Source organism: Tachysurus fulvidraco, chromosome 1 (assembly GCF_022655615.1).
Source record: "Tachysurus fulvidraco isolate hzauxx_2018 chromosome 1, HZAU_PFXX_2.0, whole genome shotgun sequence".
Taxonomy (NCBI): Eukaryota; Metazoa; Chordata; class Actinopteri; order Siluriformes; family Bagridae; genus Tachysurus; species Tachysurus fulvidraco.
The window spans coordinates 37,837,692-37,851,582 of NC_062518.1; the positions used below are offsets into that span (position 1 = coordinate 37,837,692).

At 37.2% G+C, this 13,891-nt stretch overlaps 3 protein-coding genes across 5 annotated transcripts in view; 1 reads left to right on the forward strand and 2 right to left on the reverse strand.

Moving 5' to 3' along the window:
* Positions 1-13,891, reverse strand: part of LOC113663171 (E3 ubiquitin-protein ligase TRIM39-like) — a 537,569-nt gene that overhangs the window by 401,481 nt on the left and 122,197 nt on the right. The gene's annotated exons all lie outside the window — the stretch shown is intronic.
* Positions 978-4,543, forward strand: rab39bb (RAB39B, member RAS oncogene family b). Of its 2 annotated transcripts, none has more exons than XM_047816366.1 (3): positions 978-1,117; positions 2,549-2,769; positions 3,682-4,543. In XM_047816366.1, exons 2-3 carry the CDS (start codon positions 2,555-2,557, stop codon positions 4,106-4,108), a joined length of 642 nt encoding a protein of 213 aa, XP_047672322.1. In that variant the 5' UTR covers positions 978-1,117; positions 2,549-2,554; the 3' UTR covers positions 4,109-4,543. The 2 variants fall into 2 exon arrangements, with proteins under 2 accessions (XP_047672322.1, XP_047672319.1); XM_047816363.1 differs by having other exon boundaries at positions 1,100-1,238.
* On the reverse strand, positions 6,869-12,814 carry vbp1 (von Hippel-Lindau binding protein 1). Of its 2 annotated transcripts, none has more exons than XM_027178427.2 (6): positions 12,695-12,814; positions 11,555-11,679; positions 10,328-10,394; positions 10,065-10,163; positions 8,329-8,467; positions 6,869-7,533 (listed from the first exon to the last, which is right to left on the reverse strand). In XM_027178427.2, exons 1-6 carry the CDS (start codon positions 12,773-12,775, stop codon positions 7,457-7,459), a joined length of 588 nt encoding a protein of 195 aa, XP_027034228.1. In that variant the 5' UTR covers positions 12,776-12,814; the 3' UTR covers positions 6,869-7,456. The 2 variants fall into 2 exon arrangements, with proteins under 2 accessions (XP_027034228.1, XP_047672337.1); XM_047816381.1 differs by having other exon boundaries at positions 12,636-12,773.

A 13,891-nucleotide genomic window follows, 5' to 3' on the forward strand; every position in this document is an offset into this window, starting at 1 on the left:
ATTTAGGTATTGACAGCCATGGAGCATTTTATTAGGAACACTACTAATATGGGCCAAGAAAGAAAGAAAGAAAGAAAGAAAGATCACTAATGTCTATATATAAATAAACCACTGGAGAAGACTGCTGTGAAGCATCCAGGAAAGTCTGGCCATGTTTCAAGACTGCACTCCAGCAAGAACAGAAGAACACATAAACACACAACTGTTAAGAGACACCAGGTCTCAGCTGGCCTAGAAAATATCTCAAAAGCCTTGATAACTCTCACTATATTCAAGTAACAACTACATATTTTAGTTACATTTAAAAGGTTAAAAAAACCTTTAATAAAGTTTGTGTATTTCTGGTACACTTTTTGTACTTCTTCTATGTATCTTTAAATGCATGTCATGTGATGTAAAAAAATAAATATGAATTATTTCTGTAATTATAAGGTAGTTTGTCATAAACTTTAAGCTCACTGTAATCCTAAAATTAAAAAAAAGAAAAAGATTTGTAATTTTCTTTTTAATTATGAGATTTAAAAATTAAGGTAAAAAACTTGTAGCTTGTGTACAATGAAATGATATATATATAGATAGTGTGGTTCCAAACAAACAATCATGTATATATTAATCATAAAATGAATCATTTCTGAGGGAGTTTGAGTTTGCACAGTGATTTATAATCTCTAGTTACAAAATAATATTTCCTAAACTGAAAATGTTTTTGGATGTTGTAAGAAAGCTGTGCACTGAATCATCTCTCAGCACGACAGCTGAAAGGTCACTGATTTACCTCTGCGCCTCTCTTCGCTGGTTTACGGTAGTGGTGCTGATGCGGGATGAGTCAGGCTGTGTGATGTCTCTGATACTGCTGCCATTTCATCAGCACAATTTCCAAACATTTCACTGTGTCCAATGCGTGGTGGGATCCAAACATCCTGGAAAAAACGTCATGGCTGCTTCGACTTCTTGATGTCTGGGATTGTTGCGAGAACTGTTTGACTTGCACAGCTTTAGGGAGACACATTGCTTTGGAGTGAGACATCTGTTTACCACACTACAGTAGCTTCCGGGTGTCCTCTGAGCTCTGTATTGATCGCTGAGCTGTTAGAGAGTAAGAGGAGACTGAAACAGGGTGTGTATGTGCTTTGGTTTGTGTTATATATCTGTGTGTGTGCGCTTTCTAGAAAGTCCATCATCCTATCAGGACCATGGCATGTGGGCTTAATAAGATCTGAATAACCCGAACAGATACCGTAAGTAAACTTAACCTAACGTGGGCTCGCATGTTTCTTTTTCTTTTATTTTGTGACATTATTGTCATTAACGTTAAAATAAGCGAAAAGTGTGTGTGTGTGTGTGTGTATATATATATATATGATCATGTAAACTATCTTGGTCATAACACATCCATGTTTTTAGCAGGTTATTATTCATTACTACTGTTGTGTCATATGTGTTGAAGCAAAACAAAGAGTAATTAAAAGCAGCAGGCTCATGTACACACCACCAACACTAATCTCAGTGAACATTTGCGTTATAATCCTTTCAAAGCTAAGTATAAACCCGGTATCAGTAATGGCTCATGCTATGGTGAGCATCTTGTTTATGTAGATCTAGCATATAAACGCTCCCCATGGCAACCGCATCACTTCCGGTATGAGAGAACAGGGCCGCGACCGGCACTGGGTGTTTCAGTAGTTTTTAGAGTCTAAACACACAGCAAAATCGCCAGCAGGATTATAAAAATGTACAGCTTTGACTTGAAAGGCTAATTTGCCCTGCGTTTTTTCTGTGTAAGAGCTCACAAACAGAGGCCAGGATATAGACAGAAAGCTATACATGTTATAAAGCTAGCATGATGATAATTAGCATTAAAAGCAGTATATTTATGTGTATGACTTGAGTCAAATGTCAACCTGAATGTCAAATAATTGGTTCCAACTTCCACTAAAAAAGTAAATAAATAAAAGATTTATGACTATTTTGGTTTAAGGCACATTTCAATTTGAGAAAATATCACATTAGAAAACAGGGCATCAGATTCTTATGTTGGATTATTTACCAGATTCAGGTGGAGCTTTACTGATGATACTAATAAACTACATTTAAATTAAAATGCAAGTAGTATCAATTCCAGCCAGCAAAGAGGTTTCCAATAACAGGGGTGTTCAGTGTTCTGGTCCTGGACCTTCTCTGCCCTATTTATTATTATGTGGTCTTAAGTGAAACTGGTTATGTAGGAACCCTTTGTGGCGTCTTGGGCTACGAAATCTGCACTTCCAAGAGCTGGCAAGACAGCCCACACAGACAAGGGCTCAAAAATGTGTATTTTCAGGACATTGGGTTACACAGTATAAGATCTGATCAGTGAAGATGCATAAAATGAACAACAGCAGCAGCAGCAAAAAAAAAATCAACTAAAATAAACAATTCAGTCTGAAGATCAGTCAGGGAACTGATCTGCCTTTAGGTTATAGTATATTTAGTGTGTGTGTGTGTGTGTGTGTGTGTGTGTGTGTGCATGCACCAAGAAAAACTTTTTACCCCCATTTGATTTTCACAGATAGACATGGAGACAATATGGCTTTACCAATTTCGCCTAATTGTCATTGGAGACTCCACTGTTGGTAAATCATGTTTGATTAGGCGCTTCACAGAGGGACGGTTTGCACAAGTGTCTGACCCTACGGTTGGTGTGGATTTCTTCTCTCGCCTGGTGGAGATTGAGCCTGGGAAACGCATAAAGCTCCAGATATGGGATACGGCGGGTCAGGAACGTTTCAGGTATAGTTGGAACTGATGGATATTTTCTCACCATATTCAAAGGATAGAAAAGCACTGGAAAAACTAAACAATGAAATAAGTGTACATTTAGGCCTTTTTTTAAGATTATACAAGGATGGAGGAAATGAATAAATATCTATTTGAACCTTCAGTAAGCAACACAGCAGGCTAAAATATCTAACTTTACCTCAGAGGTTTACTGTCCCCTTGGCAACCACAGTGAGGCATTTCTCCTCTGTATACTCCTTCAGTGGTGACAAATCTGTTCTTACGTCAATGAGAGATATTTCTGATCGGTGTGATTCACTGAGTCACATGTTATTCCTAAATTTCCTAAAGATGTACGCACCCACACAACTGTTGTTGCTCACTTAAAGTCATTCTTACGACCTTGCAGATCATTACACTCATCATTACAGTGTTTTGGCATTTTAGATATCGAAATATTTTCTCGGAACAAATATAATCATGACTGGTTCAGTCAGCTGAACTAACTAACTTCATCTTTGAACACTTTTGAACACAGAAAATTCAGTTTCTCACTAAAATGTATATATTTGGATACACAGTGTAGTCAATTTTATAAAGGTTACACAATGGTGTCCTACACCACATAAGCAAGTCGGCCAGTTTACCTACTGATGCTGGATTAAATTTGACACAGATTTAGGCAGGTATTTATAGTTGTGTATTTATGGAAACAATTTTGTTTGAGCTTCAGTACAATACTAATGAAGCACACATCAGGCATACCAAGCAACTGATCGCATGTATCTGTTTTTGCTCATCAGTCAAAACGATCACATTTCCAGTTCATCATTCGCAAAGCTTTGACTGTAGTCATTTGAACTCACATCACAGTGTACATGTGTTTTCCTCAGACACACTCACACCTGTTCATGCCTTCCACAGGTCCATTACTAGAGCATACTACCGTAACTCAGTTGGGGGCCTGCTGCTGTTCGACATCACAAACCGCCGCTCATTTCAGAATGTGCGTGATTGGCTGGAGGAGGCACGCAGCCATGTGCAGCCACACACCATTGTCTTTGTGCTCGTGGGCCACAAGTGCGATCTGGAGGTGCAGCGTCAGGTCTCCCAACATGAGGCTGAGAAACTGGCAGCTGTTTATGGCATGCGTTATGTGGAGACCTCTGCGTGCGATGCCATCAACGTAGAGAGAGCGTTTACTGAGCTGACACGTGACATATTCGAGTTGGTCAAACATGGAGAGATCACCATTCAGGAAGACTGGGAGGGCGTCCGGAGTGGCTTTGTGCCCAACGTGGTGCATTCATCCGAGGAGGTAACAAAGAATGAGCGCCGGTGCTTCTGCTGAGCCATCTGGATCCATAAACTGTAAACGTTACTCCTTCCCTGCCTGCTGAATGGTCCCAAGTCTCCACTGTCTGGTTCCCACTAGTTACTGCTCCTTATAGCTAACCATTTACATGACAGACAAAGCGGTGTGTACTGATACTGACACATTTCAGCTCTTTCAGCTTCAACTTCTTCTTCTAAAAGAAAAAAAGACAGGCCCTTAATCCAGCACCTTGCACATCTGTCTATCACTTGAAAGCCATGACATGTTTCCCTTGAGGGTAAACAGCCTTTAGAGACTGGGTCTTCTATAGACATGCACAATGCACAGACATTTGAATGAGAGAATAACCAAAAGCAAGGACTTAAATGAACTACTGAGCTCAGAATGCCGAAATGCTGCTTGAAAAAAAAAAAAAAAAAAGACTTTTACTATGTATTGTATGGTTGAGGTGTACATGCGACATATCAAAGGTCAAATGAAAGAAATTGGTGTATGGCGATATACCATACTGTATAACACAGAATACGTTCAGGCCTGAATATTGAGGTGACAAATCTACATTAATATCAACAACAACCTGCCTGCTTTTTTTTCCTGGTTTGGACACATTGCACTTGTTTGAGCAAATCCTGTTGCCAAGAGTACAACTTTTAAGATGGATTAAAAGCTTGAGCTTTTGTTAATTTATCAAGCTGGTAAATAAAAGGAAAGATAAACACGGGAAACGAAGTGCACTATGACGAATACCGTTACACATTTCCGTCATGAAAAAGGAAATGTTTTTAAACTGTAACCGTTTTAGGTGCTTTACGTATGTTACACTATAAATTTCATTCTTAACAACTGACACACCTTATAGGAGCAATTGGATTGCACTGTTATTCTTACAAACACCCTTTTCAAGCCCATTACACTTGTTTATCTTATTTCTAGTCTAAACACATTTCTAACAGTAAAAATGCTGAGTCTAACCATCCTGATAATTTCATCATAAATTGCTCTATGAAGCACATCTAACTGGACCAGACTGTTGTACTACACATTGCTTCTTTGACTTTTGAAGGCTGCACAATATAACAATAATAATAATACTGCATGGTAATAATGATCACAATATTCTCCTCTACGATATAAGAACTGTTTAGCACTGTATCCATATTGCACAGCTTTATCCATTGTGCTGGATTCTGTCTCATGGATCCTTGAAGCACTGGCACACATTTTGAATTGGGCTTCAGTCTTGGTTTGTTTTCCAGTGCATCTGAGCTCATGAGGACTGAATATTAATGATGAGTGTACTTACCAATAGTTGTAAAACACGCTCTTTCTCAGAACCTTATGTACTAGAGATTAAAATACTATGACAAAAAAATGGAGTTATTAGGTCTTGTGTTGCAACCTTTTTGTGTACCACTGGATGAGGGGGGAAATTGTTACATAATATGACTTTTTACAGAAGTATTATTTCAGAGGTCCAAGCATGTAGAGCTTGATAATGTATTAATGTTTTTAACTTCTCTTTTTAAGATTTTCTGATGTGTCTTCCTTAAAATGAATCACGGGGAACAATTCCTGTTACAGAAATGAGAGTACTTAAACACTCTGCATAATCATCCTAAATTGCGGTGGGCCACAATTTGAACATGCTTAAAGACAAATAATACATCCATGCCTTAAGAATTTGAACTCAGTGAAGCTGGCAAACACCAGTTTGGAGACAGTTTTTGATGTCAGCTGTCTTGCCTGCAACCCTGTTGTATGATAGCATTAAAGCACAGCAGGCGACTTGACTGTGATGATTTCTCCATGTTTTTAGAACTAAAACTATTACGTATTAAAATAAAGTATATATTTCTCTGGATAAATCCATGTATATCCATGAGTTTAGAAAAGTCTGCTACATATTTGATGCACATTCAAAGCAACATATTTGAGCAGGCAAACTTCAGCGGACAACTAAATAATAGTAGTAAAAACAAAGGAATGATGCTCAGCATGAGACAGTTTTGTTATTCGTGTTCCTGTAGACTTCCTGTCAGCTACAATAAATCTGGCTATTCTTCTCTGGCCTCTCTGATCGACAAAGTGTTAGCAACCTGCAGATCTGCTGCTTGCTGGACATTTATTTGTTATTCACAACATTGTGCAAATTTTACTGCCTGTTGTGTATGAAAATCCCAGATGATCAGCTGTTATGGAAATACTCTCAGCAGTCCATCTGGCACCAAGAACCATGCCACAGAGTAACTAAGTTTATTATTACTTTGAGTATAAACTGGAGAATCACTGTACCTGCAGGATTGTGTTTGTGGTGCTGCTGTGACATGATTTTCTGAACAGAACATTACATGAATGAACAGGCAGATGTTCCTAATAAAGTGGTCAGTGAGAGTATTCCTTTTCAGTAACAGGAACAGCTCATTGCAGTCCACAATGAACATGTGCACACATGTGAGACACGCTCACACAGAGACATGAACACAGACACACTCACAGAGACACAGACACACAGAGACATGGACACAGACACGCTCACAGAGACACAGACACACAGAGACATGGACACAGACACGCTCACAGAGACACAGACACGCTCACAGAGACACAGACACGCTCACAATCACAGAGACACAGACAGCCTCACAGACAGAGATACAGACTCACAGACAGACTCAAACACATGGGGGCAACAAGACTGTTGGTGTCACCATGACACCCAAATTCAGTGTTATACAGGAGAATGGGGAAAAGAAAAAAAAAACTTAGACCATTTTGTTCACTTATCGTTCCTTAAATTTTCATTGAGTTGCTCATTCAGTTTTAATGGATACAATTTAACAAATAAATACAGCTGGATAAGAAGTAAAAAGGGAGAGGAAAAAGTACAGTTTTCAGTAGAGGTAAGAGCTGTGAGTTAAGAGAAGGATTAGAGAGATATGAGCAAGCGGAGGAAGTCAGGACAAATGGGAAGGTTAAGCAGTGAACACACGCTTCCCCTGAACGGGTTTATTAAACACACTTTTCCCCTTTAGAGTAACCCACCCGTTTCGGCCAGCAATTCTCGTCTCACTAACAATTTCAGAAGATGAACATTTCTCCCATTAACAAGAAACAGTGGACATCAGCGTCATGAACACTGGACTCAAGTCAGTAAGCATAAAAGAAACGAAAAAGTGGAACAACCAGTAAAATGCAGCAATCAACTAGATTATGAAAAAACAGAAAACTGACATTATGACTTCTGTTTCATTTCCATTTCCTTTTTACTTGAAAAAATACTTTAAAAGTAACAAAATCAATAGATAACAGTGCGAAGGGAAACTGACTGGGGTGGTTCACTGATGGGGAAACGTTACATCTCCTCTAAGACCTCTCAGCTGATTTAAGAAGGTTGTCTTTGCTCCTCCTCTTCACATCCCAGTTGTACACACGTGCCATATCTGAGGAAAATGTCAAGGCCTACTAAATTCTGTAAAGGGGTATAAAGGAGTCTGAATAACAGTATAAAGATTTCTAGCTTAATCTCCTAAAAAAACAAACAAACAAAAACATGGAAAAATACTTGCATGGAAAAAACAATCAAAGCCTCAAACAATATGCCAGAACTGTTTATCTTCAACATGTTCGTAAAAATTTTTTTTTGAAAGTTGGAGCATAGCACAATGAGGATCAAGCAGCAAATCAGACAAAAGGAGCAACATCTGTGCTGTGCTTAGAACATCTGTGAGCAAATAAATCTGTGCATGAGCAGAGCAGATTTAGGACTAGACACGTTCATCCGTGTACAAAAGAAACCTGCATAAGTGAACAATGAATTGATCTTGAAAGATTTTACCTTTTAATAATAAACAATTTCTGCATAATTTCCCATCCAAATGTTGAATACTCTATTTACAAAAAAGCAGTTCACGGAGAGACATTCGACATTCTGTTTAAGGAAGAGTTCTCACAGAAACACTCATATCGGCATTTTGCATCTTCCCCGTTTTGTTTGTTTTGCTGATGTTTGTTTAAAACAGGTTAATGTGATTAGATCAGAACATTCATGTTGAATATGAAAATCAATAATAATAAAAAAAAAAAAAAAAAAAAGACATGCAATGTTAAAAACTACACAGCGCTCAGTTAGATCATATAAAACAATGACCTCTGATCTATTTTAATTCAAACCTATTCTTTGGCGAATAATTGCCAAAAAGTTCAACCAGGCAGGAGATGCAGCTGTGTAAGGATACTGACTTCAGTGGTTGTAAACTGGTCTCGAAGGAAGTCCAGGTCCTCCTCTAGAGACTCCAGGTTTCGAGAAGCCGTGCCGAGATTCTTCTCCAGCAGTGTCTGAGCTTCATCTATATCATACTCCAACATTACGTTGGCCTGTAACAGGAAGAGATCACCATATAAAGAGATCTCAAAAACATGATTTTAACTGGTTTACACTGGTTTTCAGATTATACGGTCTGTTGAATTTCTTAACACTTCAGGTCATATTGTTCACTTTAACATGGGCATTTCAAGTTATGTTGTGGAAACCCAAAAAACTATTAAGGGAATGTTACATACGAGCTAGGAATTGTTGGAAATAGTATAGTAATACGTAGCCTGTTAATTAAAGTGTGGTTTGACATGTTCGTTGCTGTGCTTTATCAGCATTTAACTGGACTAATACAAGCCTAAAACAGCCATGTCCTATTGTTTTTTGCTTTAACAAAAAGAAAGATGATGAATGAATTCTGAAATCATGAATTCTGAAATGAAACATGGAATAAAGTACATCAAATTCTAAAACTTATTTTATTCAGTAAAAGTTACATTTTAATTTCTACAGTAATCCATCCTCACCTTTAGAGTTATTAGGTGAGGGAATAAAGAGCTATCTACACAAAAGAACAGAAGAGAGTGTGTGTGTGTGTGTGTATATATATATATATATTATTCTGCAAGACATCCATGGCCATATCTCAACTATTTTGTTTTGGTCTCTGGTATATTAAATTGTGGTGTGGTAAATGGTTTGAGAATTTATAACATCGGCCAACAAACCAACACCACTTTGAATCTTCTGTCAAAAACAACATTACAACATTGAAGTAAAAAGCTGGTGTTTAAGCTGGCACGGTCCTGCAGAAGTGTGTCCGAGGCAGAGCCGATCGGCCCTACACACTCACTACGCAAGTTGCGTAAAGCCCTGCAAATTACGCAAGGCCCCGCCTCCCCCTGCCTCGCTGTAAAGTGAACATTCGCATGCATAAACGCCCAAGGGCAAGGGTGTTTATAAACAGCAGCTCGATAACCACTCTGCGCGTGAACATGCGTTCATATGTGCATGCAATCGTGTACAAAATGACATGCACGCTTTCCAGCAGCAACATCTGTGTGGGGACCAGTACAAAAAGTAGCGTGACAGCACTCCTAAATGACAATGTTTATAGTCTCTCAATCAAGGTTACAACGTTAATGCAATATGGAAACCAATGGATTTACATTGGAATGGGCATAATGCCAGGTCAATACATTCACATGATAGTGATTTTTGATATCAAGAATTCAGATTTCAATACTTAAAATGTAAATATTAAGAGTGTGATTTCTAGTAGTTACCATATTTTTGATACCAGGAACTACATTTTACACTAGTAAAAATAATTTGTGATATCTGCTATTGCATATTCACTAGTTGAATATTGCAAGAGCCAAGTCATATTATAAATATTATTTTATATTTGAAAATGGATAAAGAGGAATCTGAGGGAGACAGTTTAAGTGGGGCCTAATGCAGCTTATAAAATGAATACTAGTAGTTATCTATAACTTACAGGTGCTATGCTGAAATTTGTTAGTAGAGGAGATGCTGTCAAGTGTGAATGTGTGGCAAATGGTTTACATGGCTCATGGGTCAAGTAGGAGGGCCCCTTAGCAGAATTTTGCTTAGGGCCCCAGGGAGGTCAGGATCGGCTCTGGTCCGAGGACTTACCCCAAGCCACAAACACACTTTATCTGTAGGCGGGACAGAGGCCTTGCAGTACACATTATCAGCCAAAAGGAAATGTGTCTCCATTGGATCTGTAGTGTCCTGTAATGAGAAATGGACATATAACTAATATCTATACATATTGCATAATCAGGAGATGGACTGTTCATAGTCAGGAAGCTGTGAGACTAGAGATAAAGATGGAGAACGACTGATTTTTGAAAAAAAAGTCATCCAAGAGACTGAAATAATTCTGGTGAATTAACCTTTTTCTTCTGCATGTGCCGTAAGATTTCTAATGTCTGCTTGATCTGCGGAATCTGGCTTTTCAACCTGAATGAGAGAGAGGGGAAATAAATAAATAAATAAATAAATAAAAAATCTAACATTGTATATAACAGTGATCCACATTCTTAAACATTGTTTCACTCTTCAATACAAGTTGTGAAAGCATTACAGCTCCAACTGGTGGGTGTGGTTGGGTGGTCTGATATCCATGCAGAGGTACAGAGAGATCACCTCCTAATAATATTTTAAATACTCTTTAAACAGACCAACCATGATATGTGTAAGATGCTCTGCTAGATTTATAAAAAAATATAAAAAAAAATCAATCACTCTGGAGCAACGTTTGCCAGAATGAAAATTAAAAATCTTAAGTCAGTGATAAACATTGCAACTAGTCCTTACAGTAAGCAATGTTATAATCAGGTATAGCTGTGATCTGCACATATTTTAGTGATTTTAACACCAAGAATATTGTATCAATAATTTTAGGTTTAACAATCAGTGCAGTAGCAATCAAGAAGCAAAGAGCCAATAAGAAAATAGAAAGGATATTTCTTCATCTGAATTGAAATGTTTCCTAGTAAAATATGCATTTAGGCCTTGGTCTTAATCCAACTGCACCACTGAGGGCACCTTAGTGCTGTGATTAGACAGGAGATGCCACTACTGCAATGCAGTGAGGGGAGAGAAACACAACCAAAAATGATGTACATGCCTGATATGAACTCAGTGGTAATTAAAAACCCACCATATTTATTATTAAAATGAGTAAAATGCACTTGAAGCAATCCAAAGAAGGTTATTTTTCATTTCATGGTGTGGTTGCTATTATATCTATTAAAAGAATCTTCTTCATAGATCTTACTATGACAGAAAGCCATTCTGGAGTTACCGACTGCAGAAATTATGAACGGACTGTTGTTTGGCTTGACTTTTAAGGTTAGAAATCACCTTTTAAAATCGTGTGAGTAGCATCAGGATTCTACCTTGATCAGAAATTAAAATAGCTAAAAAAAAAAAAACAAACCCTCACTGTTAAAATTCTGGAAAGATCAACATTTTTTAATTGACCGAACAACAAAAATCCTCAAAATGCATGCAGCCTTACTGTAAATGAATATTTAATGCAAATTTATCAGATTCTTACATTTTTAAGTAACCCTCCCAACAATGAGCAACATCTCAGAAGAAAGGATTCTCCAAACCTCATTTTTTTCTGAACCAGGTTGACTTCCATGTATTTATATTTCTGGTACTGTTCATCAAGCTTCCTCAGTACGGCATCTGCTGTGTCATTGCCGGGTTGCTTCATAAACGAATCTACATCCTCCTACAAGAGCAAGAGAACAACAGTCTTTCAGCAAACCTTCAGGATGTGTGTTTTGTCCCAAAGAATATAAAATAACCTCTCAAATAAGTACACCATATCGATATTATCATCCAATAGTATGCAAATAGTACACTGCACCCAATGCAATTCATAAGAAAAACAGTGACGGTGTTCGAGAAGAGGACACACATTTTAATCATATTTAATCACACTATTATTCCTTTTCATGCCTCTAATACTGCTCGAGTTGAACTACTATTCATCAAGTGATGTAGTGGTTAAAGTTCTGGACTAGTGATCAGGAGGTTGTGAGCTTGAATCATGGTGCTGTCAAGTCCTTAAGCTGCTTGAAACTAAGTCTGAACTGGTCAACAGGCAAATAAATCATTACTAAACTGTTTAAATAATAAAATGTACTGTCTCCTCTCTAATTGTGGTTTTGTCCTGACAGTTTTCTTAGGCACTTATACAGTATATGGATTAGCATTAGGATAGAAAGGAACATTTATACCCATTCACACTTAAATTAGAGTTTCACTCGGTTACAATATTTCACTTTTTCACCTGCTATTATTTTTCTGCTCACATCAAATTATACATTTTATTATACAAATTATACACAGATCTGCAAAGCAGTAATCAGAATCAGAATCAGAAAGAGCTTTTTTTTTTTTTAACCCAATAAAGAAAAATAACCCAGAAAACAGTTTAACTGTCAGAAATAATTCATTTGATCAAAGTTAAGCTGAGTCTCCGATAGCATTCACAAACTAAAAAACATCCCCAAGACCAAGTCTATTGTTTATAATACAGTTAGCTTTAGCACATTAGCCACGATGAGCCACAGCCTTAAAAGGACACGGGGGAACTTGAGCTACTGAACCGTGTTAGCACAATGCGCTAAGCTAACGGATAATCTCCACGGTCTCTACTCTAAAAACATGTAGCACGCTTACAACAAGACCCGTGTTTACTCCACACATCCTTTACATCAGTCTGACCGGTGATTACTCACTACAAACACTGCTTCAGGGATTCCTAAATGTTTTTTCTTATTCGCAGCTCCAGCACTGCTGTTTTCTATGGTGGCCGCCATTTTGGAAAGAGCCAGAGCGCTTCCTCTTTTACGTAGATATGACCGTCTCAGCTCTTTAGCATAAACTCATTATTATTATTATTATTATTATTATTATTATTATTATTATTATTATTATTATTATTATTATTATTATTATATTGTGTGTCAGAGCTGAGAGGAAGAGGGAGGTAGAGAAGTAATTAGTGGGGATAAAATAAATAAATAAATAAATAATAATAATAATAATAATAATAATAATAATACAGTAAAAATAAATTAAAAAAATATAATAAATATATATACTTACAACTAATAATAAAAAATATATGACATTATTTATCTTCCTTTCTGTCCTCAGACTCAGCTGGTGGAAGGTTGAAATGACAATAAAAGCTTCTTGACTCTCTACAAGTTCCTGTGTTCTGGGAAAGCAGAGTTTCTCCTCAGAGAGATTTTATTATGAGCTGCAGGTCAGAGGGAAAACTGAATGGGATGTTGGAGTGGCCACAGAGAACATTAACAGGAAACAGGAGTTTACACTGAATCCTCAGGATGGATTCTGGACTGTGACCCTGAGGAATGAGAATCAGTATAAGGCTTGTGCTGATCCCTCTGTCCCCCTCACACTGAGAGAGAAGGTGGAGGTTGTGGGGGTGTTTGTGGATTATGAAGAGGGTCTGGTCTCCTTTTATGATGTGAAGTCCAGATCTCATATCTACTCTTTCACTGGTCAGACTTTCACTGAGAAACTCTATCCATACTTCAGTCCTGATTTAAATAATGAAGGTAAAAATTCAGCACCACTGATCATCTCTCCTGTATTTAAAACGGAATAAACCTCACAAATTTAACCATTTACTAAATGTTGAGAATAAAATTTTTTTTTTTTGGTTAAATTTTAGAAAAAAACATTTCCTTTTAAAGTGCTTTACTGAATGTGTTAATACTTGGTTTTAATTGTAATCCTACAGTCTGTTTTTTAATGATGAATTTACATTATGATTGTGGAACTTTGTCATTACAAATCACATATAAATAAAGATCATTTACAGTTTACACTAATAATGTCTATATGGATAAAAATAAAAAAAATAAACTCCTTAAAATACAATTAAATTAATGTTTTATTTGTAA

Excerpts from the sequence above, each read along its gene's own strand:
- rab39bb (XM_047816366.1), top strand. The coding sequence starts at position 2,555 with ATGGAGACAATATGGCTTTACCAATTTCGCCTAATTGTCATTGGAGAC. Across the intron at positions 2,770-3,681 it reads GCGGGTCAGGAACGTTTCAG|GTCCATTACTAGAGCATACT; the intron begins GTATAGTTGGAA and ends TGCCTTCCACAG.
- vbp1 (XM_027178427.2), bottom strand. The coding sequence starts at position 12,775 with ATGGCGGCCACCATAGAAAACAGCAGTGCTGGAGCTGCGAATAAGAAA. Across the intron at positions 10,395-11,554 it reads CTGGTTCAGAAAAAAATGAG|GTTGAAAAGCCAGATTCCGC; the intron begins GTTTGGAGAATC and ends TCTCTCATTCAG. Across the intron at positions 7,534-8,328 it reads GTTTACAACCACTGAAGTCA|ATATGGCACGTGTGTACAAC; the intron begins GTATCCTTACAC and ends CATTTTCCTCAG.